We start from the raw sequence: 25010 nt of genomic DNA on the forward strand, positions 1-25010 counted from the left end.
ATTTCAGGGCAGATGACGTTCCTCCACTGAACTTCTGCTCAAAGCGGGAATAGAAATCATTTGGGTTCATTGGGGTGGACCCGTTGTTGCTATGATCCAGCATGCCTTTGCTTTGTAGAATGTTATAGCATGCAAGCCTTTCCACAATCTACAGGTCACTGGCTTGAGACTCCAGCTTAGTCCACAATTGCCTCTTGGCATTCTTAATGGCTATGCGCAAGTTGTAGATAGATTTCTTGTACCACTTGGGATCATTTGACCTTAATAATGTAGACTTGGCTCACCTTGCCCATGGGCATTCTGGGCATCCCATTTGGCTCCATTTGGCCCATATTTCTTTAAAACCTTCCGATCCATATATATGTTCAAATGTCCTTTGAAAGTTGTAATTGTATCTGTTTCTGTAGCATTCTCTGGCAGCTCATTCCAGATACGGACTACCATCTGAATGAAAATTTTACCCATGACGACTCATAAATCTCTCCCTTTTCACCTTATGCCTCTGCTCTCTAGTTTTAGAAACCTCTACCCTGGGGAAACAACTATGCTCCAACGAAAACAGTCCCAATCTATCAAGCACCTCTCTTGAGCTCCCTTTTAGATTGAGAGTTTTGAGATTTGAGGTATTTTATCCAAATTAAACAATATTGAAAATTATGTATTTGTTGCCAACTTCTATGCTACGGAATGAATTGCAAGCTTTCACGAACTTCCAAATGAAACACAGTGTTTGCCAAGTTCGACTTTACTGCAACTAAACTTATTTGTGACCCAAAAATGTCACCGGCAACTATGGTCATCTGTGGTTAGAAGCATGGTCAGCCACAGTATTGGAACAAGCCCTCTGTAAACAGGTTGTTGTTTTCAGTATTCTCCTTTGCTGAGATAATCTGTCATCAAACCTCGTGTAACTGAGACAGAAGGAATTTTGGAAATCCACTGAGAGTGTGTACTCCAGTATTGCATCCACGAACCTACTCTTCTCTGGTCGCATCATAGTGTTTTATTAATAGTTAATGACAGCTGCAGACACCATTGAGTATGCAACAGGAACCTGTCAACAGTCCTAACTACATTTGCAGCAAAACATGGCTTTCTTCTGAGTGCAGGCTAATGAGAAGATGAAAAAGAGTGTGTGCAGTGGAATAGTTTAGATCCATGCAAAGTTTGAATGGTGATGTTTTGCAGTGTTAGCTGGAGAAAAAGTTCAGTATGGCTTCCATACTTGTACACAGATATATACGCATCAATATTATTTGCAAAGATGTGGAGAAGATAGTAATGACGTATTTTATAAAGGCTCTGGAGAATTGTGTTCAAACTGCTGCTTTTCAGGTGCTCAGATGCTTTTCTCAATATGCAAGGTCAGTTTACTAAAATATTTTTGATATTCCTGCTACAATCTATGAGGCAGACTAGGATACTAACACATAATATTAATGGTCCTCTGATGCGTTGTGGTTTGTCATTGCTATCCATTCAGGAATTTACATAACCACATGCTAATTTGTCCTTCAACATGTTTCTGAAGAGTGATTTTCCATCCTACCTTTTGGTATCCGTGCACATACAGATAACAAAAGGGTATAATTATTGATCATCAATGAGGCTGTGTTTCCAGAGGATCTCAGCATGCATGGAATTACCTACCATGGGTTATTGCACAGTTTAGCTGTCCCATTCTCCAGAGCAGAAATTGAACTCAAGTCAACAGAAGACCAGGCATATCATATGAAATTAAAACTGAAGATCAATTATTCTTCTGTCCAAGAGACTCCCACTGTTGATAGAAAGTATACATTGGATAAAAAGTTTCCACTATCCATAATACTGAGGATGCTACCTATGAGAATTGTAAATCGGAATGAATAGGAATCCCAGGATATCGCTACATTCTAAGCTTGTGAACAACATATAAAATAATATTATATTAACTTTATTGACTTAACAAAATAATCATGATCTAAATAATAAACCAAACATTAGTGGGATGCATTGATGTTTCTTTCCTACAAAAACGTTGATAAGAAGGAAAGTAAAAAATAGAAATGGAAGTTCCATTTATCGAGAAAACATTTGTCTATTGCCAAACACCTTCTATATATCTCATTTCCCTTTCCCCAGACTGGTCTGAAGAAGGGTTTCAACCCGAAACATCACCCATTCCTTCTCTCCAGAAAAGCTGCCTGTCCCGCTGAGTTACTCTAGCATTTTGTATCTATCTTTGGTTTAAACCAGCACCTGCAATTCCTTTCTGAACATTTTATTTAATAAGTCTGTCCATCGATTATTATCCTTTAATATGAGAATAAATTGTAATTTTCTTCTTATTTTGTGCTTTTCAGGAAAACAGTAGAAACATTTAGCAACCAAAATGAGGCTGAGATCCACCAGAAATATGAACAGAAGCACCAGGAGACTGAGCATGTGCAAGCTATATTGCAGAATAAGATTCAGCTTCTGCAAGAGGTGGGTAAAGATCTGGAAGCACCATTGCTTCAGTCCATGATGTCCTTCATTATCATTCCCATGTGGATCAGAACTTTATGTAACATCACAAACAGATGAGAAGATTAAATTAATCATCGTATCATTCATCCAGCCTGCAAATGGATTTGTCTCATTTTTGAAAGGAGTTACAATAACAAATCCCCTTATTCTTTTTAAATAATTATGTACATTTATGGTCATGACTGTTGAACATCATCATTAAGTCAGAAGTTTACAAGTTTAGTTCTCTGCTCTATTTTTTCCCCTCAGCCACATTCCAGAGTGAAGGACCATGCAGAAGTTTGTTTCCCCGCTACTTAGTGATGTCCTCTTTTCAAATAGCCTTGATAGAGAGACAGGACTGTGTACGTACTGACACAGTAGTAAACATAGCATGCATGAAAATAAATTGTTGTTGGTTTGATCTTAGTTTTATTCCTCAGTTAAGTATTTCTGCATTCCCAATGGAAAATTGAGACCAGTCTAAAGGCAGAAGAAGAAATAAATCCTGGATGTCATTTGTGCCATTATGTGAAAGAATTTTAATTCATGAATATATAATCCTTCACTTTCTTATTCCCTTTGCTTCTGTTGGATATACATTGTTCATATTGTTAAAGTGACTGCAGAGTTCAATACGGGGATTCCATTGGGATGCACACATTTTGCATTGGCACCATGACAATGTACATCCCGAGACACAGGGAACTGTAGATGCTGGAATCTTGGAATAGAACACAAAGCTGGAGTAACCCAGTGGGTAAGGCAGCAAATCTGGAGGGCATGGATCGGTGATGTTTCAATGATGACCTGAAAGCCTGCCTATCGATGCCCTCCAAAGGTGCTGCCTGATCCGCTGAGTTACTCCAGCACTATGTGTTTTAATGTATATCCCTATATCTTTTTGTGAAGGTAGCAACCAAAACAGGAAAAGATTCTACCTGACTGAGACAAACATGGATCTCTAACTTATTTGAGATTTGTAAATTCAAAAACAAAACTTGAAGAAAGCTACAATGTCTTTCTGTGTTGTTTCAAACAGGAAGCCCGAATGGCCAAGAATGAAGTGGAAAAGATGACTGCTATTGTGCAGACTGAGAAACTAAGATCTCTTGAACTGGAGAAGAAACTGAATGACTGCAGTTTGGGAAACCAGGAGAAGCTAAAAGTGTGGGAAAATAATGAAAACATTTTAATGGAAAAGGATAGGTAATGCAGGAAACCTATGTTGACATATTATAGCAATAAAGGCACTGGTTTGGATGGGTGATGCATGAATCTGAACATTTTTGCTGCTCCTTTTCTCTCCAAATATACTGCAAAACACATATTCAGAGGTTCCCCTCTGCTTGTTCATTTTCATAAATGTTATTGTGATGATGTGCATAATCAAGGCCAACTTTCCTGGATGGAACTGAAACAAAGTGAGTTGTTGAATGTTCCAGCAAATCTCTAGGACCCCAAAGCATTATTTAAAGATAATCAGAGAGTTATCCTCTTGTGACGAAGAATATTTAGTTCCTAACCTAATGGCACAGTGGCACAGAGGTAGAGCTGCTGCCGTACAGCACCAAAGACCCGAGTTCGATCTTGACCACTGGTCTGTCTGTACGGAGTTTGCACGTTCTCCCTGTGACCGCATGGGTTTTCTCGTGGTGTTCCGCCCTCCTCCCACATCCCAAGGATGTGCAGGTTTGTAGGTTAATTGGCATCTGTAAATTGTCCTTGTGTGTAGGACTGGAACTAGTGTATGGGGGTGATCGCTGGTTGGCATGGACTCTGTGGGTCAAAGGGCCTTTTTCCACGGTTTATCTGTAAAACTTAACAAATTAATGCATAAAAGCTAAAAGATGGTTGTTTTGATTTGGAATTTCCAAACGGTTTAAAATAGATAGTAATTTTGCCCAGAAAAATCTGTAACTGTAATCCATATGTATTTCAATGTGTTCAATACTGTTTAAAAAATCTTTGTGATAATGCTGTACATATGTTCAAGTATTATGCTATTTTTGTCACATGCAAATAAATTTCATAATTTTACTTCGGAGTCACGTGAGTGATTCCGTGAAGAGCCCGCTCAGCACGCATGCGCGGCATTACGTTTCAGCAGGCAACAGCGGCAGGCGGGAGTCAGGCGCTCCCGCTACAAGCCTAAAAGAGGAAGCTTTAGGTAAGTACTTACCTTCAGTTTAACCAGCGACTCGCGTCTGTTTGTTGCTCCAGTTGGAGCAAAGCAGCAGACGCAAGCGGCCCCCGTTGGACTCCGGGCAAGGAGCGTTCCGTTCACGGAAGGGGGAGAGACGCCACCAGGACCGCACACGCTGCGGTCCACAGACAGGGTGCTGCGCCGGTGCCAGTCCAGATGCAAGCGGCCCCCCCTTGGACTCCGGGGGAGTCAGGCGCTCCCGCTACGGGGTGAAAGAAACGGACCGTCAGGTAAGCTCTGGGGTCGGGTTTTTCTTTCACAGGAGGAGCCTTCTGCTTTCAGGCAGAGAAGAAAGGCTCTAGAACAAACCTGTTCCCCAAGCCACGGAAGAGTGGGAGGCAGCAACAAGGCGGTAGGACCGCTTACCCGGCCTCCGCTATTTCCCCGACACCGCGTCCGAGCCCAGCCCGCTAGTGCCTGAGCAGCGGGCTGGAAGTAAAGCCACGGAAGAGGCGTCCGGCCGGTGGCTTCCAACTTGTCGGACGGGGACGTCTCTCCACCCGCCCGGGGGAGAGACAGCCGCCTGAGCGGCTCCTGGAGCAGGAGCTCCAGCGAGACGCGCTTCGTGAGGGGCGCTCTCGCAGGGGGGAGTTCAGGCACTCCCTCCACAGTGCCTTCTGCACTGTCCATTGCTTCCTCCTTACCCGAGGGTAGCTTTGGTGACCAGGACTGGGCTGGTCAAGAAGAGGGGATGATGGCTGAAGATCTCGGGAGTATGCAAGGGGTGCAGGAACAGGAAGAACTGCTAGGTGTGGTAGACCGCTACGTGGCAACCCCACGTGCAGGAGGCCGTTCAAGGCCCTACAGGAGAGGTGGTCAATGAGGTATACAGCTCCAGAGAACTGCGAGTCCCTTAAAGTGCCGGCTGTAAACAGCCAAAAGTGGGGGCACGTTGGGGCAAACATTCGGAACCAGGAGCTAAAACTGCAGCGGTCCTCAGGCTCCTGACGTCAGCCATCACATCATCTGCTCGTTCCGTGGACCAATATGGAGATGACCACAACCTTCGTAAACAAATCATAAGACCTGCCATAAAATCCTAAATTTGCGGGGTTGTGCAAAATCCCAGCCACTGAGCCAGACCCACTGCTCTCTGGCAAAAACCTCACAAAGCATATGAAAGATATGGAGAGGCCTTAACAAGCTTTCGGTCTCATGAGGGCAGGCCCCAGGACGAGCAAAACCAAAAACAATAAGCAGCAGCACCCTATTGCGTCCATCAGTCGACGTCTACCATATGGGACTGATGAAAGCTCGGGGTCCGCATTCTATCACCGAAAGTCTTCTTTAGACCAGGGCCCAGAGTGGACCCCATGGAAAATATGCCACCCCCCAACGTCACCGCCACGTCAGACGACGTGCAACACTGATTGGACCGGCAGGAAACAGAAGAATACCCATAACCATGGAGGTAGGTGGGTCTGGTTCCTACCAGCATATAGAGTAATACTAACACACGGGAGTCTATCACGAGTGATCAGTATTTACTCAATGGCTTTAGTGGATACAAATACAATTCAAACCAGAAAAATTGCCACCAGGTCAACATTCACCCCAGAGGGTATTTTCCCCTCTCCGTTAAAGAAACGAGAGGGACAAGCTGAACTGGTGAGACTAATTACTAAGGGTATCATGGGAAAACCTGAACCCTTGCAATATATTCACTAAACCCAAACAAGATGGTGGATGTCGCATCATCATTGACTTAACTTCGCTAAATATGTTTGTTAAGTGTATACATTTCAAAATGGAAACAGTTGTTACTGCCAAACAACTACATTCCAAAGGATACTTCATGGCAAGCATTGATCTTAAAGATGTTTACTATTTAGTACCATTCACAAGTATCATCGCAGATACCTGAAATTTACCTGGATGGGGAAGCTATAGCAGTTTAAAGCGATGTCTTAAATGGTAGGCAAGACCATGAAATTGACTATGTTAGCTGTGTCAGCTACAAAACAGTTATTCGAAACCCTGGGATTGTCTTACATCCAGATAAATCTAAGTTTAAACATCCACAATCATGGACTACTTGGGCTTCACAATTAATTCAGTCTACGTGACTGTAACATTGCCAAGAGACAAAACAGTTGAATTGGCACAATCATGCAACAATTTAATGGTCAACAAACTACCAACTACTCAACAAGTAACAGAGTAATTGGAAAAATGGTAGCAGCATTTTCCGGCTACATAATTCGGACCTTTGCACCAAAAACAACATACAGGTCATTATGATCGTGTCATGAAGTTACCCACTGAAGCAATATCAGAACTACAGTGGTGGGCAAAAAACGTTTGGCATAGTTTACAGCCCTATTATCATCACTAACCCTATGTTAGTTATCTAAACAGATGCCAGTGCTCAAGGCTGGGGAGCAACTAACTCTATGTCTAGCACAGGTAATAGATGGACTAACCCGGAGTCATCATTACCACTTACACTGGGCATTAATTATCTAGAGATGGGTGACTTTTATAGTTTAAAGCATATGCACAAATATGCATCACTTGCATGTACGGTTACAAATAGATAAATACTACGGTGGTGGCCTACATTAACCATATGGACGGCATAAAATCGGTATCATGCGACAAGTTGGTCAACACAATTTGGCAATGGTGTGTCGAAAGACATATTTAGCTATCAGCAACTTACCTGCCAGGTAAGCTAAATGCAGTGGCAGACACCAGGCCACGTAAATTTAATGACAACATCGAATGGATGTTAAAACCCCAAACAATTTTTTTCGCAAACGTTATCAAGCAATATAGCACGCCAGATATCGATTTATTTGCATCCAGGCTAAATCACCAGGTACCTATGTATGTTGCTTGGGAACCAGACCTGAGGCAGCAGCAGTAGATGCGTTCGCGCTGGATTGGGGAAATTCTTCTTCTATGAATTCCCTCCCTTCTGCCTCATCAGTCGGGGACTACACACAATACAAATGGACTCTGCTTCAGGTATTTTGATAGTACCCGACTGGCCTACGCAGCCATGGTTCCCAATACTCCATGACATGGTTGTTGAAACTCCGATGGTATTCCCCAGTGACCCAGAGTTATTAACACCCAGTGTCGGGCACAAGCCAGCCGTGCCATGAAAAAATCAAACTCCTGGGTTGCAGATTCTGCACAAACCACTTCTGGGACTGGGATTATCAGAACAAACCGTCGACACCATGTCAGCATCCCTCCGAACATCCAGTAAAAAACAGCACTTGTCCAGCATCAAAAAATGGGAGAAGTACTGCTTGGATACAGGGACCACCTACTCAACCGCTACAGTTACCAACGTACTGGAATTCCTGGCGAACCTTCACCACGATGAAGGACTCAGCTACAGAGCCATCAACATAGCTAGAAGTGCCCTGCCTGTCTATTTAAAACCAGCTCCAGGACAACAGGCCATGGGGTCCCACTCGCTGGTGGTCAAACTAATCAAGGGTATTTACAACTCTAACCCCCTAGACCAAGGTACACCCATACATGGGATGTCAGTGTGGTCCTGACATACCTCAGGGGATGGCCACCAGCCAGATCCCTCAACCTGGAACAATCTATGCTCAAAACACTCATGTTGATGGCACTTGTATCTGCACAGAGGGTCCAGTCATTACACCTATTGCGACTGGACACCATGCTCACAGCTCCAGACCAGATCTCTGTCGTTATCCAGGGAATGATCAAACAGAGCAGACCAGGAACACCTAATCCAGTCGTGGAATTCCGGGCTTACCCGCCAGAAACACGGTTATGTGCCATGACCCTACTATCCTACATAGACACAACCAAAATATTCGAGGGAGATGAAAAGCCTTGTGGGTCAGTCATAAAAAACCTTATGGTCGGGTGACGAGCCAAACCATTTCGAGATGGCTCAAGCAGGTGCTATAAGCTGCTGGGATAAAAACTAACATGTACAAATTTCATTCCACCAGGGCAGCATCCACGTCGACGGCTAAAAGAATGGACGTGCCTATAGACCACATCCTGGCTACAGCAGGATGGTGGGGGGAAAGACCGTTCAGAAAATTTTATAATAAGCCGTTGGCAAAACCTGTTTTATTTGCAGGAAAGATTTTACAGACTGCAAATATTTAATTTAAGCCCAGGGGAGCAATTTAATTTCTTTGTTGTTATTGTTAAAAAATACCATTGTGTTTTTCTACAAACAGATTCATTGGTTGATTACGATAACACACTTCCTCCCTCAAGGACTTGGGCAGTGCGTGAAGTAATAACTGTTACACGGTTTGAAAACACAGAGCTTTGAAGTCTTCACGGAATCACTCACGTGACTCCGAAGTAAAATAGTAAGATTAAACGAGAACTTACCAGTTTGAAGTTTGATCTGTATTTTATGAGGAGTTACGATGAGGGATTACGTGCCCTCCGCTCCCACCCTCAATAATATGGGTCAAACTGATAAACTGATGTCTCCATGTCTTTACTATGTTTACTTCAATAACTGTGTCTATCTGTGATTCCACACCGCTGCTTTGAAGTATGCCGCGCATGCGTGCTGAGCGGGCTCTTCACGTAATCCCTCATCGTAACTCCTCATAAAATACAGATCAAACTTCAAACTGGTAAGTTCTCGTTTAATCTTACTATTTTTATGCAATGTCCATAGTCAACAAAAATGATCAACAGAACTTCTGCAAATATCTTTAATTGTAGAATTGTAGATTGTAAATATCAATAATTTTGTTGATATTCAAAATCTTAAAAGTCTTGTATTTGTGTTGAGTAACTAATCTTAATAGTCCACTGCAATGTTTTAAGTGCAAGTACAACAACATTAGCAAGATGTTTTTCTGAACAATATTGAAGTAATTGTTCTTCTGGTACAAAATCGTCCCAAAAATAGGACATCTAAGTGGTGCTGCATATTTAGATTTACTGTACTTATTGGATCCATTGAATCACAGTGCAACAGCAGTTTACTTTTTTAGCCTGCAAAGGCATTTAATATAAATGCAATCCAACACAAGAGTGCAGTATTCCACCACTGAAGGCAATGATATTCCCTTAGGGTGTTTAACTGTATATATTTCATTGTGATTAAATGCCTGTATACTTTTCTTAAGGAATTTCAAACTAAATATTTTTCTGATCTTCCAGAATTATTGATCACCTGACCCAAGCACTAAGATATAAAGATATTCAGAAAGGTCATTTAAATGAAGAAAATCAGAAAGTGATGGATAATCTTGTCGGATGTCTGGAGCTCCATGTAGAAGAATTAAATGACACTCCATGTCAGAAAGAAAATGAAGTTGAGGTAAGTATTGGTTTAAATAACATAAAAGTCAATGTTATAATTTAATCACATATCCATGTCTAATTGGTATTACATCTATGATAATTGCTTTAAATCTGACATTATTAAATTAATGTATTCACACCACATAATCCTCAAGGGGAGAAAATGGCGGGAAGTGTCAGAGATAGTCCAAGTACATTTGAGGATTTGAGGGCAGGATGGAAGTTAATAGTAAAGTTGATGAAATCATTGAGTTCTGCATGGGTGTCAGAGGCAACCCTAATGCAATCAGTGACGCAGCAGCAAAATAGTTGCTGAATGGTGCCAGGGCACATTTGGAACAGAGTGTTCTAAACACGAAAATCATGGCAGCTACATAAAGCACATACTTTCTTAAATAGAACATCACAGAGTTGGGAGCTGTAGGAACTCACTTTAAAAAAATTATCTCCCTATCTAGAATATCTCCCTAATATGGATCCCCATATTTGGATCTTATTCAAATATAAAAGGCATTTTAAAACATCAGCAGAGTTACAGTTTGAGAATTTATATAAAAAGCAAAATAGTTTAAAACATGGTTGGCCTAAATGGTTGGGTTTAATGAGGACTGACTCCCAGCCGGTAAGAATAAAATGTTGCCGTTTTTTTGTTCATTTGGAGAAAACAATCATTTGTTTCCCATGGGAAAATATTGATGGCTTAGAAAGGATAGAAAGGATAGAGAAGTCAGTGCTTCCAGGCAAGTGGAAGTTGTGGTGTTTGCAGTTTGAGTTATTGCCTAGGTTGATCTGCCGTTAACTTTATTTGAGGTACCAATATCTAAGGTGAAAAAGGTTGAGAGATTGGTTCGTTCATATATTAGGAAATAGTTAGGTTCCTTGATGTCTTAGTAATGTGGCTTTGTAAGGGGAAGGTATTCTCCATTTACCATTTTCTAGCCTAACAGGAGTTTATGAGCATTAAGGTGAGGTTAGTTGCAATTATCAGGAAGCAAGGATACCTTAGTTAGTAATCTGGTGCCAAATGTAACTAGAGGGAGGAAGTAGAGGCAATACAGGAAGCACAGGCAGCTCTGAGGCATATAGATATTGTTGGTAGGGTGCAACAATGGAAAGGAGACTTGGGGCTTAGCACAGAGAAACTAGTGTGGAATAAGGCAGGGCCAACAGAGAGGAGGAAATTAGATGTGGGGCAGGTACATCGTCAGGTGGAAGCAGTGAGATGTATATGGGCAGTAGCCTAGGTTAAGCAGAGGCAGTGGAAGAATTGGAAAATGTAGAGAAAAGGACATTTAATTGGTGGGACCTGTGATGCATGGAGACAGGTCATGTAAATTTCCCTATAGGAGCTATATATGATGTGCTACTATCACCGCAGAACCTCCCTGTGTTCAGAGGTGGCAACGTTAAAGCATATTTTGTCGGGATGTAAGACTAGTCAAGGTCGGTATAGCTGCAGCAATTGAGAGGAGGAGAGCACAGGTGAATTCAGTGTGCAATAGTACTGAGTTTAGCTATTCCTTTTGTCCATGAGGGAGAAAAGGGTAGAGGAGAAAAGTTTTCTGACAGGCATGAGTTAGGTCAGCCAAGGGGAGGTGATGATTGGGAAATGCCAGTAAATTTTGTGAGGAAAGCTTGTTTAGTTTAGTTTAGTTTGGAGATACAGTGCGGAAACAGGCCCTTTCAGCCTACCAGGTCTGCGCTGACCGGCGATCCCCGCACATTAACACTATCCTATACCCACGAGGGACAATTTTTACATTTACCAAGCCAATTAACCTACAAACCTGTACGTCTTTGGTGTGTGGGAGGAAACCGAAGATCTCGGAGAAAATTCATGTAGGTCACGGGGAGAATGTACAAACTCCGTACAGACAGCCCCCGTAGTCGGGATCGAACCCGGGTTTCCGGCGCTGCATTTGCTGTAAGGCAGCAATTCTACCGCAGCAACACCGTGCCGCCCGTTCTGCTGTTGTTCAGTATGAAATGATTAGTACCAGTTTGAGCCCAGATTATTGCCAGTTAGTCAGCGGATAGTGCATTTTGTAGAACTGACCAGTTTGGAAGAACTCAGTGGATGAGGCTAATGAAAGTAAAAAGCTTAGATATGTAGATTTGGCAACAGAAGTTGAGCAGCAAGGATGGCGAGCAAGAGTAGGTCCGGTAGAGATGAGTTGTAGAGGTTTCGTAATGTGATCAACCACAGAGCTAGGAATTTGCTGGCAGTTTGAGTCAGGCCATATAAGAGATGTCAAAGGCAGCACATCAAGGCAGTAGGTGGATTTGGTGCAGAAGAAACTGTGTTAGTTGGGGGCAGAAAGCAAATGCATAAGGTGTGGCGGCACCTGGTGGCAACACATGGGCACAACGAACCATCGGCTCTGGAGGGCGGCGTCTTGGTGTGGGAGGCGCAAGTCACAGGGTCGGTACCCGAGTTGGTATTTAAGGCCGGGCAACGCCTGTGACCTGGGAGGAGTAGGGAGCTGTATTGGAGAGAATAAACACGTCTAGTTCACGCAACTCGTGTCTGATTAGTTTTTGGCTGGACTCCCCGCTACAAAGGCTCAGTAAGTGCATTTCGTCCAGTTTTATATGTAAGCTGGATATTAGTGGTGCTACAATTGTTTGATGGAGGGATAGGATAAGTGTAAGATGGGACTTGGGTGTTTATTATTTATCTGGGTATTGGAGGGTAGTTTCATTTACTTAGTAGATATGTACATAGTTAGTAGTGCATACTGGTAGCATAGGTGGTGAAAGCAAGTATTGAGCCGGATGCCAGGACTGTTGAGCCTTCCTGAAGTGTCGTCGGCCTAACTCACTGAAACACCAGTGAAGGGAAGTGCTCACTTGATTAGTCCAATGATAGACTGGGATCTACACACCTAGTTTTTGTTGTCACACAGTTGTGTAAAGGCATTTTGTTGTCACACAACTGTGTAAAGGCATTTTAGATTCTCACGTGGCATTAGGATTGGATTTCTAGGTTAATCATTTAGCTTGTGTGGTTGTTAACATGTAGATAGCTTATTACTGAATATGAAGTTAGTTATTGTCCCATTGGATAAGTGTGTATAGGTTGTTTAGATACTATTTTGGCAATGGGCTTGGTTTTCTTGGTTGAGTACTTATCCTGGTGTTATAGCACTAGCACTTTGTGTTTTAATAGTAATGAACAGGGAGTAGAGTTGGCATTTCCTTTATTCCAAATACATATTGAGGCAGAGTTTTCAATCTGCCCAAAATTCCAGTTGAACAGACATCATAGGAAAGAAAAAAAAGAGGATGTCTTACAATTATTATTTTGGTCAAGGATTTATAAAGATCTAAAGTATTGTAATTCCTGTCCAAAATATTATTTGCAATATTACGTGTGTTTTAAATTCCAAAAGAGATTCTGAACAATCAGGAAACTCCATTTACGTACAAGTTAAAGGGAGACGATCGAAAATTACTAACTATTTTCAAACTCCGCCAATCATTGTATAACATGATCAGACTGATGGGGTAATATTTCCGTAAAATGTTGGATGTTTGTGGCAAAGAAAATAGTAGGAAGTGTCTCACCTTGTTACTAGGTATAATGCTTGCAATTTGAAATGTTCCTCAGGTAACTTACAGGATAATCATCATTCTAGCTTCATTAAGTGGCCATCCTTAAATTTTCCTGAAAATGAGGAAAGGGTGATGATAGTTATTAAGTGAACAACATTAAGTGAACAACAGGGAGAGAAACAAGTACAGCAAAAATGCAAGAAAATTCTGAAAAAGAAATTCACCAGAATGTTGAGCAAAAAACAAAAGGCTGGATGAACTCAGCGGGTCAGACATCATCTGTGGTGAGAATGAACAGGTGATGTTTCAGGTCTTGACCCTTCTTGTCCATTCCTCTAAAGATGATGGCTGACTTACTGAGTTCATCAGCCTTTTGTTTTCACTCAAGACTCTTGCATCCACTGTTTCTTAAGTCACCAGGATGTTTCCAGGATTAGAGGACTTTAGTCATGGGAGAAATTGGATAGGCTAGATTTGAATGAAGGCGTCTGAGGAGTCATCTGATATGAGTTTATATGATTAACAGAGGTACAGATAGGTAGATCGTCATGGTCTTTTGCCCACGATAGAGGTATTAAAACAAGAGGGTGTACTTTTATGGTGAGAGGAAGACGTTTTAAGGGAATCTGAAAGGTAAGTTCTTTATAGAAAGTAGATATGGAATGAAGTTCTTTACATCTGGATTGCGCTGCTAGAAGAGGTGGAGCAATTTGATACAATTTAAGACTACATTTAAGAAGCATCTAGGCAGCCACTTAAATTGGAAAAGCATAGAAGGAGTGGTCCTAATGCAGGCAAATTGAATTAGTATAGATGGGCAACAAGGTTGGCATGGACATGGTGGGTGGAAGGGTCTGTGCTGTACAACTCTATGACACTATAACCAAACTAATCCAGTCCCACATTAAATAATTGGTTCTCTATATGTTAGGAATTGCAAGATGAATTGGACAGTGAAAAGTTGCGAACACAAGAAGAAATGCAGGTAGGACTACATTTTTTTATAACATGAACAATAAGAATATGCAATGTGATTGCTCTGCATTGGCATAAGTGGGTGGTTTTGCAGATAGTGAAGATGGTTGTGAAAAATTGCAGCCGGATCTTGATCAATTGGTTGATGGAATTTAATGCAGAAAAATGTGAGGTGTTGCATTTTGGGAAGTCTAACATGGGCAGCATCTACACATTGAATGATAGGGCTCTGAGTAGTGTTGTAGAGCAGAGGGATCTATGAGCACAAGTGGTCAGGTGGTCAAAAAGTAGATAGGGTGGTCAAAAAGGCTTTTGGGCACATTGGCCTTCATCAGCCAGAGTATTGAGTTAGAAGTTGGGAGGTCATGTTGCAGTTGTGTAAGACGTTGGTGTGGCCACATTTAGAGTATTGCGTTCAGTTCTGGGCATCGTGTTATAGGAAAGATGTTGTCAAGCTGGAAAGTGTACAGAGAAAATTTACGAGGATGTTGCCAGGACTAGAGGGTCTAAGCTATAGGCAGAGGTTGAGTAGGCTGGGACTCTATTCCTTGGAGCGCAGGAGGATGAGGGGTGAGCTTATAGAGGTGTATAAGATCATAAGGCAAACAGATCGGGTAGATGCACAGAGTCTCTTGCACAGAGTAGTTGAATCGAGGAACAGAGGACATAGGTTTAAGGTGAAGAGGAAAAGATTTAATAGGAATCTGAGGGGTAATTTTTTCACACAAAGGGTGGTGGGTGTATGGAACAAGCTGCCAGAGGATAGTTGAGGCAGGGACTACCCAACATTTACGAAACAGTTAGACAGGTATATGGATAGGACAGGTTTGGAGGGATATGGAACAGGTGCTGGCATGTGGGACTAGTGTAGCTGGGACATGTTGGCCGGTGTGGGCACGTTGGGCCAAAGGGCCTGTTTCCACACTGTATTATTCTATGACTACGACTCTATCAGGTTTAATGTATTTATGTTGATACTATATTTGATTTGAATTGGTGGTGCTCAATTTATGCAACATTGAAAAGTTCATTGACACAATGCTATTTGATTCTACTTCTTGTTAACCACCAAGATCACCAAGTCCCAAAATAAAAATAGAACTTGCTGGAAACACACAATTCAGGCAGCAACTATGTAAGAGAAACAGAATTAACATTTCAAGTCAAAACCTCTTCATCAGAACTGGGAAAGTGAGGAAACAAGGTATAGGTTGCAGCGATGTGGTAGGGATGGATCGAACAAAGCGAATATCAATGACAGGGCGAGACAGGTCTTCCATATTAATAGCGTCACCTGGTCAATAATTATTGAAGGCAGCATGAGAAAGAGGAAACGGATGACACAAACCATACCGAACGATAAATCAATGATTCATTTGCACATCTTCCAAACAAGTGTGTACACTCATTGCTCATGATGCAGACTTCTCTGCAAGCGCAGATTGTGTGACCATTTTGCAAAGAACCTGCACTATCCACCTGCACAAAGGACACTCTATCAGGCCTGGATAGAGTGGATGTGGAGAGGATGTTTCCACTAGTTGGAGAGTCTAGGACCAGCCCTTAGCCTCAGATTAAAAGGACATACTGTACCTTTAGAAATGAGATACGGAAGAATTTCTTTAGTCAGATGGTGGTGAATCTGTGGAAATTATTGCCACAGAAGCCTGTGGAGGCCAATTCTAAGGTATCTTTTTTATGGTGGAGATTGCCAGATTCTTGATTAGTACAGGTAATCCTGTACTGATCAAGATTAGCCTTCACTTCTCAATATCAACGCATCAGGTAGCTCACTTTTTCTATATGTCAGAATTGGCCAATTTTGCTGTGAGGTTATCTGTCTATACAGTTCATTTAATTTCTCTCTCTCCTGATCTGTACACTGCCGCTGAGTTACTCCAACATTTTGTGTCTACCTTCAATCTTTTTTATTTGTTTTGTAAAAAAAAATTCTTATGGCATCATTTCGAAGAGAGCTTGGGGGTTCTCCTAGTGCTTTGACCATATTTTTTACCTAAGTTTAAAACGCAATTAACAATGGAAAGCAAACTTACCAGTTATTTATCTCAGGCAAAATTGCCAGGGCTGTGGCAAGAATAACTATCAGAATAAACATTCAGAAAAACATTGAAATAATTGTTTCAGAAGTTATGGCATCTTAAACGTATATGTAATTTATTATACATATTATGTAAGATGATACTTAATTGGTGGGAAATATATGTTTTTTACATTCCACACTGATCTGAATGTGATATGTGGACTAGTTGGATATTAATTTCACTAGAATTGCTACCGAACATCCTTTAAATAACTGACAAATTAATACAGTTCTGTGATCAATATGAATGATTTACCGTGATGACATTGCTTTACTGTTCAAGAAATTCTTGGTATTCTAATTAAACACAAATATTCCCTTTTAATGAAAAAAGCCTTGTCTATCCAAATTCAGCTGAGAAATATCACCTGATATTTCATATTCTCTTTTCAGATTGTCCTCCAAAGTGATTGATTTGAAATTTACCATACAAAAAAATAGTTTACTGTAATTTCATAGAAAATAGGTGCAGGAGGAGGTCATTCGGCCCTTCGAGCCAGCACCGCCATACATTGTGATCATGGCTGAACGTCCCCTATCAATAACCCCTGCCTGCCTTCTCCCCTTATCCCTTGACTCCACTAGCCCCTAGAGCTCTATCTAACACTCTCTTAAATCCATCCAGTGATTTGGCCTCCACTGCCCTCTGCGGCAGGGAATTCCATAAATTCACAACTCTCTGGGTGAAAACGTTTTTTTTCACCTCAGTCTTAAATGACCTCCCCTTTATTCTAAGACTGTGACACCTGGTTCTGGACTTGCCCAACATTGGGAACATTTTTCCTGCATCTAGCTTGTCCAGTCCTTTTATAATTTTATATGTTTCTATAAGATATCCCCTCATCCTTCTAAACTCCAGTGAATACAAGCCGTCGTTTCAATCTTTCCACATATGACAGTCCTGCCATCCCAGGGATCAATCTCGTGAACCTACGCTGCACTGCCTCAATCACAAGGATGTCCTTCCTCAAATTAGGAGACCAAAACTGTACACAATACTCCAGATGTGGTCTCACCAGAGCCCTATACAACTGCAGAAGAACCTCTTTACTCCTATACTGAAACCCTCTTGGGGGACCCGGGAGAAGAAGAAGCCACCACCGCTGGCCCGTGGCCAACTTCTACCGTGGACATGGCGTGGACTTACCATCACCCCTGGAGGGGAGCTTCGACTGCCGGTCCTGCGGTCTGCGGTGTTTCTGGCTGCGGCATGGCGGGGACTTTAAATCTTCGACCGCCGGCCTGTGGCCTACACCATCTTGAAGCTACGGTCTCCGGTGGGGAGGCACCGATTCAGGACTTATCTGGACTTACCTTGTGTGAACATCTGGACGCTGCGGAGGGTTAAGGTCCCGACCACGGGGGAAAATGGAGGAGGACTGGCCAAATTTTGTGCCTTCCACCACAGTGATGAATGCTGTGGTGGATGTTTGTGTTAAATTATTATTGTGTATTGTGTGTTCTTTATCATTGTACCGCTGCTGGCAAATTCATTTAACTTGAATTGAATAAAACCGTATTGTATTGTATTGTATTGCATCCTATGAGGATGCTTCACAGCTTGGCATGGCAAAGGCTGTGAATGCAGCCCAATCCATCACGCAAACCAATGTCAACCCCACCGATTCCATTCATACTTCATCCTGCCTTGGGAAAGCAGCCAACATAATCAAGGGCCGCTCACACATTCTCTCTTCGCTCCAATCCTGTCAGGCAGATACAAAACTTGAAATTAGACACAAGCAGATTCAAGCACAGCTTCTTCCCCACTCATATGCTTAAGGATAAATTCCCAATCATTCTGTCTACAGTCGCTCCCTTCAGTTTCCCAGGGGGTCGGGACGGGACTGGAGTTGAGAGCGAATTGAAAGGAGCGACTTCCCCGGGGCGACTGGCACTGACCTGTTGGCATCGCCGACGTGAAGACAGTGCAAAGCCCCCACGCCGGTGCAATGGGCGGGGAGCTGGAGAGGGGAGGGAAGGGGTCACACACATGGCCGGGAAGCAGAGGGGTGTAGGTGGGGGTGGTGACAGATAGGGCCAACAATGAGTGGAGAAAGACAGAAACACCGACGTGCAAAGGAGACCTACAACAGTGCGTGATCTCTCTCGCGTTATGGCAGGTGATTGTCGCTGGGAAACTGCTGCTGCCTGCCCGCTGAGTTAAAGAGTTCGCACGGTAGACTCACGATACACTAAAGTAAACGCACGGGCCACTACGTTATTACAACGAGTTAAAATGTTTCAATTGTTAACCACAAGAGTAAAATTGACTCGTGGAAAATTTCAAACATGTTTGATTTTTTGCTAGAGTCGACAAGTTACACGAGTACCTGCCGTTAGCGTCACGAGTCTCTAAGTTGCGTCCACGAGTTCCGTACGTTAATCGTACGTTATTACCACGAGTTTTAACTCGGGTTACCTCTTGTGTCAACTCGCAACGTGAGACTCAGCTATTACTCGAGCACGTTGTGTCCTTTTGTGTATTAACCAGCATCTGCACTTCTTTATTTTTACTTCTAGACTAGTATGTGCCTTTGTTGCCATTGGTGAGTAGACTCTTGCCTTGTGCAGAATGTCTGCTCTTTGTTTATCTGTAGTGATTGCATTTTTGACCGCAAAGATGTTGAAGGGTGCTAAAGCCGTTGAAAAACGTGTGTTTTACGTGCTGAGTATAGCCAGCTGAATACACAATAATATTTACTTCTGCCAAAGGTACTTATCAGAATCTGGTAGGATTTAGTTGTTTTTTTAATCAAACGTAGGATTAAGAAAATAGGGACGTTCCATAAAGACTCTCGGCATTTTGGGGACTGAGAGAATAGACGTTCAGTTGTATTTTTAAAACGATTGCAGTGTGAATTGTTGGAGATTTTCCTACAATGCGCGCCAACAACGCGGCGTGGATTTTCTGTGTCAAAACTGGCTCGTTGAAACTGGCAGCGGTGATGGTCTAATTCGCGATGAGTACAAAGGGATTGCTGTACAAAGTATATTTCTGCGTGTAAACTGCTCTTCGGGAGGCAGAGGCGCTACATCAAAGCCGGGGCAGTAAATACATCGCCGGCCGACAGACAGACAGACAGACGAGGTGATTGTTAGTCGCGGCCGCGCTGCTGGGAAGAGAGCTCTACCACCGCCCAGACGGGTGCCAATGAAGGTCACTCCTTTCCTTAAAGAGGATTTCTGAATCTTTAACGTCGTTAAAGACCACCGGAAATTGAATATAGGATTATTTTTGTAAACTTGTACTTGGCACCGAGGCGTGTGACGCCGTGTTGAGTTTAATGCGAATAGATGAGGCGGACTCTCCCCCGAAACGACGTGGTTGGTCCCAGGTCCCTGGAAGCCGGAGTCGCTCTCGGCTACATTGTTGCCACATCACTGCCGGGTTAGGAGTTGCAACAGCGGCTTCCCGTCTAGGAGAGGCGGGCGTTGAACCCAGGAATCCCACCTTACGGCACCTGATTTCACCCGATACCGGCATGGAGAATCCTCGACAGTCTGTCCCGTTACCCGGCGGCAGCGGCTTTGTTGAGGCGTAAAGGGCGGTGCCTCTGGTCTGATAATTCCTATCCCTCCATCTCTGTGAAGACGAGGAACACGGGCGGCGGTCGCATCATCTGTCTGTCTGTCTGTCTCCCTCGGGGCGTGATATGGCCGAAATTACCGGGGCAGAAGAGGAGCGCTTCTCGCAATTTATCCAGTGTTTATCCATCGGGCAAGGACATTCTCCTGAACAATACGGACTACTGTGCATTTCCCGGCCCCGTTGTTTTCTCTATTGATCGTGATGTTACTGGCTGATTTGAATCCCGAATATTCCCCAAATTCAAAAACCCGGAGGGTTGGGACGAAAACAGAAATCACGGAAATCCCCCGAGCACAGATTGCTTTTTAATTCACCCGGAATTACATTTAATATATTATGAATCGCTTAACGGAGAATATATAACAGAACATATTAGGGAGTTATAAGAGGTGCTGATTTATCATTAATATTTTATTGCAGAGTATTTATGTTTAAAAGAAGATTTTTAAAGGCGTGATATTTGTATGGAGATGTAAGGCGTTCATTCTACACCGTAGATGGTTCCAGATCGCGCCCACACCACGATTTATCTGAACTGGTGCCAGAAAGAGAACCATTCATCGAACTGAATTACAGACCAAAATAAAAAATAAATGTAGGGATTTGAAGGTTAAATTCCTCCTGTCTTATTATTTCAGACTACACTTCTGAATCATTAATTTATTAATGGTACAAACAAGTTGACTTTTTGACATTGAGAAAACTGGACAAACGGCAAAACCTTACATTGTAGGATAAATGAAGATTGCAACGTTTATTTAAGTTTTAATCTTGACTTTGTATACTTCATCACTCTGTGCAGTCATCACAAGAGTGGGCACCAGAATGAAGGACGTTTGCAGGATTTGTGCCCGGGAGCTGTATGGTAACCAGAGACGATGGATCTTTCACACAGCTTCCAAACTGAATCTTCAGGTCATTCTATCCCATGTCTTGAGCAAAGAGGTATCCCGAGATGGGAAGGCAGAGTTTGCTTGCAGCAAGTGTGCTTTCATGTTGGATCGTGTCTACAGGTTTGATACAGTCATTGCAAGGATTGAGGCCCTGTCCATTGAACGTTTACAGAAGCTGCTTGCAGAAAAGGATCGGATCAAGCATTGCATTGCCAGCCTTTATCATAAAACCAATGAAGAACCGAGCACTGATGCCAAGGGGGAGGATGTTGCAGTGGATATTTCAGACCTACCTGATGTACGATACCATGCTCTGCTGCAGGATGATTTTGTCTATTCAGGATATGAATCTTGGACAGAACATGGGGAGGAAGCTATGGAAACTCACAGCTGTCAGACTTCAGAAACCTCAACCGTCAAGTCCCGGAAATGCCGCAGCTGCTCAGCATTGCGTGTGAACGATGCGGACTATGAGGCAGTTTGCAAGGTTCCTCGAAAGCTAGCAAAGACTGTTCCTTGTGATGCATCCGCCAGGTGTGGAAGTAGTGCTATTGGCAGTGTAACTGCTGAGGAAGGACTTGCAATGCCAGTCATTCATGAAACTATGTCTATCGGTCCATGTGAATCTAGGACTTCTGTCTATGCTGACTCTCTGGATAAAATGTCTCCAGCCTCTTCTGTGGAGTCTCTCCGGACAGCAGGAGAGTCCTGTCCAGCATCCAGTAGACAAGCGACACAAGGAGAAAAAAGTGTTAAAGATGACAAAAGTCCCAAATCAGATTTCTCTGATGGTCAAGTCTTGAATCCTTCATTGCATGCTCAAAGGCTGGACTTTGTGCTCAGCTTAGTGAGCAATGTTGAATACAGACCAGTACAAAGCCCAAAGGGCAGCAAGTTACCAATTCCTGTTAAGACAACTCTCTCGGGCTCTCAGTCGAGTGGTAGTTTGGGGGATGGGATTTTCAGATCTCACCTGCAGAACAGTAGTTATGAATTTATCAATAGATTCACAGAAGCTCCCAGGATGCACCTGAACCTCGATGATATGGCAGATCTTGAAGACCTTCTACAGGACGTCCTTGATGAATATATTCCAATTCGTACGCAGGTACTTGAATAATGACTGCTTAGGGTATTTTATTTTTTCCAGTTGTCTCCGGGCACCTCTAAACTATTTTGCAGGAGTCAAAGTAAGCTTGTATTTCCAGACAAATCCATGGGTAACATTTTTTTAATTGCCATGTGGTATTTCTTTTCAACTGTCCACTAAGCCCCCTTGCACACTATTTTCCCCTTCAATTTAAATAGATGCACATAAACAATTCAGAGTGAGATAGTGAGTGTTTCATGACATTATGCTTCCGTGCTGTATTATAAATAAAAGCTTGTTCCATGTTCATATGATCCAGTGAAAGATTCTAATCCACACAGATAAACGGATGGCACTGTCTAGGCAAGTCTAAGTATTCTAATGGGCCTGTCCCACTTAGGCGATTTTTCAGGCGACTGTCAAGTTGCCGGCAGTCGCCTGAAAAACCAGCAACTGGAACGGCGACTATCAGAGTGGAACACACACACACACACACCCCCCCGCAAAGGCGGGGGCCAGGGCAAGCGGGGGGAGCGCTGTCTGAAATTCACACGGTGCAAAGCCAAGGTGATGCAGACACACACCGCGATGAACAGGAAGGTTGGCGCTGTAATTAAGACGGCTAGCACAGTGTACGGTAAGTCCTTTAAAAGAGGGGGGGGAGAGAGAAGGAGTGGAGACAACTGTTAAGAAGCCAGACAACATTTAAGAAGCCAGAGATACATGGCTGTGAAGTTCGGCGCACATTTAACATTACCGGTCGGTTATCTTTGGTTCTGAAAACTGCTGGTTATGTTTTTCTTTCCGCAATAAGTCAATGAAATTCACCGGTCAGCACCGGCTACAGTCTACCAGAACCTAAGAGAACCTTCGACCTCCTGGCAACCCACTAGGACCTCCTTGTGACCCACCTATGGCTTGAGCATCCTCGCTACTCTGCATGGCGGCTTTATTCCAGTCGCTGCTAATTTTTCAATGTGTTGAAAAATTCTTGGCGACCATAATGAGGCCACGACTAGTTCCCAGAATGTGGGAACTCCTCACGACCATGAAGGCGACCACCAGCGAACATGTGGCAACCATGTGGCGACTGTAGCGTCTCCTGCAGTCGCCTAAGTGAGACAGGCCCATAAGAATCCCTTCAATGCTTTTACTTGGTTGCATTGTAATCTTCCTTCGTATGCTCAGATTTCATGTCGAGTCTTCAGATCGAAGAATATAGGGGAATAAATGTGGGATGTGGAGTAAATTAAGTATCCTACATCCTGTTTTATTCCCAAGGCCTTGGCACATTATTTTTTAAATATATACAATTGATCAGTATCCATTCTGACAAATAATATTGCACTTGGGTCATGTTAGTACTGGAGAATGGAAGAGTTTAACTATCACCACAGGGCTTTTTATTTTTATACACTGGAGTGGGGATGCAGCAAGTAATGTTGGAGGTATTAGCGGGCTGGCTTTCCAAACAAAGTTGTGAAGTTCATGGAATGCAACTGCATGGCTGCTAAAATTCTGGCCTCTTACAAACTGCTGTCTCCATGCAGCAAAGTACAACATCCCATATCAGTCCCTTTTTGCATATCAGTGCCAATCTTCTACTGGAGACACTTGCCCTCTTGGAAATGGATTGAGATGCCCCGAACTCATTTCATATTTCCTGATGATAGACTTTGATTAGAACCCAAGAATCAACGTTAGGCAAAGTCTAATTCATCGTGATGTGATGTGTAGGCCTGTCTGAAATGTTGTGTTTTTCCAGCATTTTCTGCTTTTGTGTTATCCTTGCTATTGGAAAAATAGTGAACGAGGCACATCAAAGATCAAAACTCTGGAGAACCATAATTCAAGACACCAGCAGCCAGTAATATCAAGCCGAGTCATCAAGCTTGATATTTTTTACAGAATGTTGACTTGCTGAGTTTTTCCAGCCATTTCTAAAATGAGAAACAGAAGCAACAATAAGCAAAACTGCTTTAATTGCCCTTGCACAATTGAATGATGCCTGTCTCCAATGTTTGGTAGAAGGGTCTTCATAGCTATTGGAAAGCACTTGCTGTTTGTGATAAATTACAGCCAGTTTATGCGCTCTTTCAGATTGAATAACATAATCGAGGTTCAGTAACCTACTGCTGACCTTTAATTATGTCCGTTTATTAGAGGGCACAACACCTAGTCTGGGAGTTTGTAGTGACATAGCTGTCCCCAGGTTGAAGCGATCAATTGTACGAATTTCACGACGCATATGATCTTTTGAAATTTGTGCGCTGATATTTTTGTCTTTTATCATTTCCCTTTTTGGTCAATTATTATTCAGATGAGATGGGAATCCCCTCTATATGTCGATCCTGCTGGCTCAATCAGCACTGAATAGCTGTGGATTAACTGATTATAATGAGGGGAGGTGAAAGAAAAACATGTGGAGAAAAAACATATAAATGCGCAAACTTTCCTGTAACTGAAAGATGCTGATAAGAAGTTTTGTACATAGACTCAAATTATCATCTTTCGGTGCATCTTTTGGGTATTTTCTGCTCTTCTAAATTGCAGTTCTTTCAATCAAACCTGTGTTACAACTGCTGTAATATAAACAATACATCTATTGTCTGAAGGAGGGTCTCGACCCGAAATGTCACCCATTCCTTTTATCCAGAGATGCTGCCTGTCCTGCTGAGCTACTCCAGCATTTTGTGTCTATCTTCAGTTTAAATCAGCATCTGCAGTTCTTTCCTACACAATACTCTATTGGAATAGATTTTGTTATTAAAATGTATTATGGCTGGTTCAGTGAGATTTTTGAAACTAAATTATTACAACTGCCATTATTC

At 42.7% G+C, this 25010-nt stretch overlaps 1 protein-coding gene across 9 annotated transcripts in view; it reads left to right on the top strand.

Annotated features, from left to right (window-relative positions):
* The window catches only part of LOC116977628 (phosphodiesterase 4D interacting protein), a 375033-nt gene that overhangs the window by 228151 nt on the left and 121872 nt on the right, over positions 1–25010 (top strand). For 4 of the 9 annotated variants that reach the window (XM_033028237.1, XM_033028238.1, XM_033028243.1 and 1 more), the window contains exon 1: positions 19535–22197. In XM_033028237.1, coding sequence (XP_032884128.1) covers positions 21022–22197 — 1176 coding nt within the window. In that variant the 5' untranslated portion in view covers positions 19535–21021. Of the gene's footprint in view, positions 1–2345; positions 2470–3532; positions 3700–9829; positions 9990–14459; positions 14514–19533; positions 22198–25010 lie in introns of those variants that run through there. The other 5 variants (XM_033028235.1, XM_033028236.1, XM_033028240.1 and 2 more) reach the window with 3 other exon arrangements.

Source organism: Amblyraja radiata, chromosome 10, assembly GCF_010909765.2.
Source record: "Amblyraja radiata isolate CabotCenter1 chromosome 10, sAmbRad1.1.pri, whole genome shotgun sequence".
NCBI lineage: Eukaryota > Metazoa > Chordata > Chondrichthyes > Rajiformes > Rajidae > Amblyraja > Amblyraja radiata.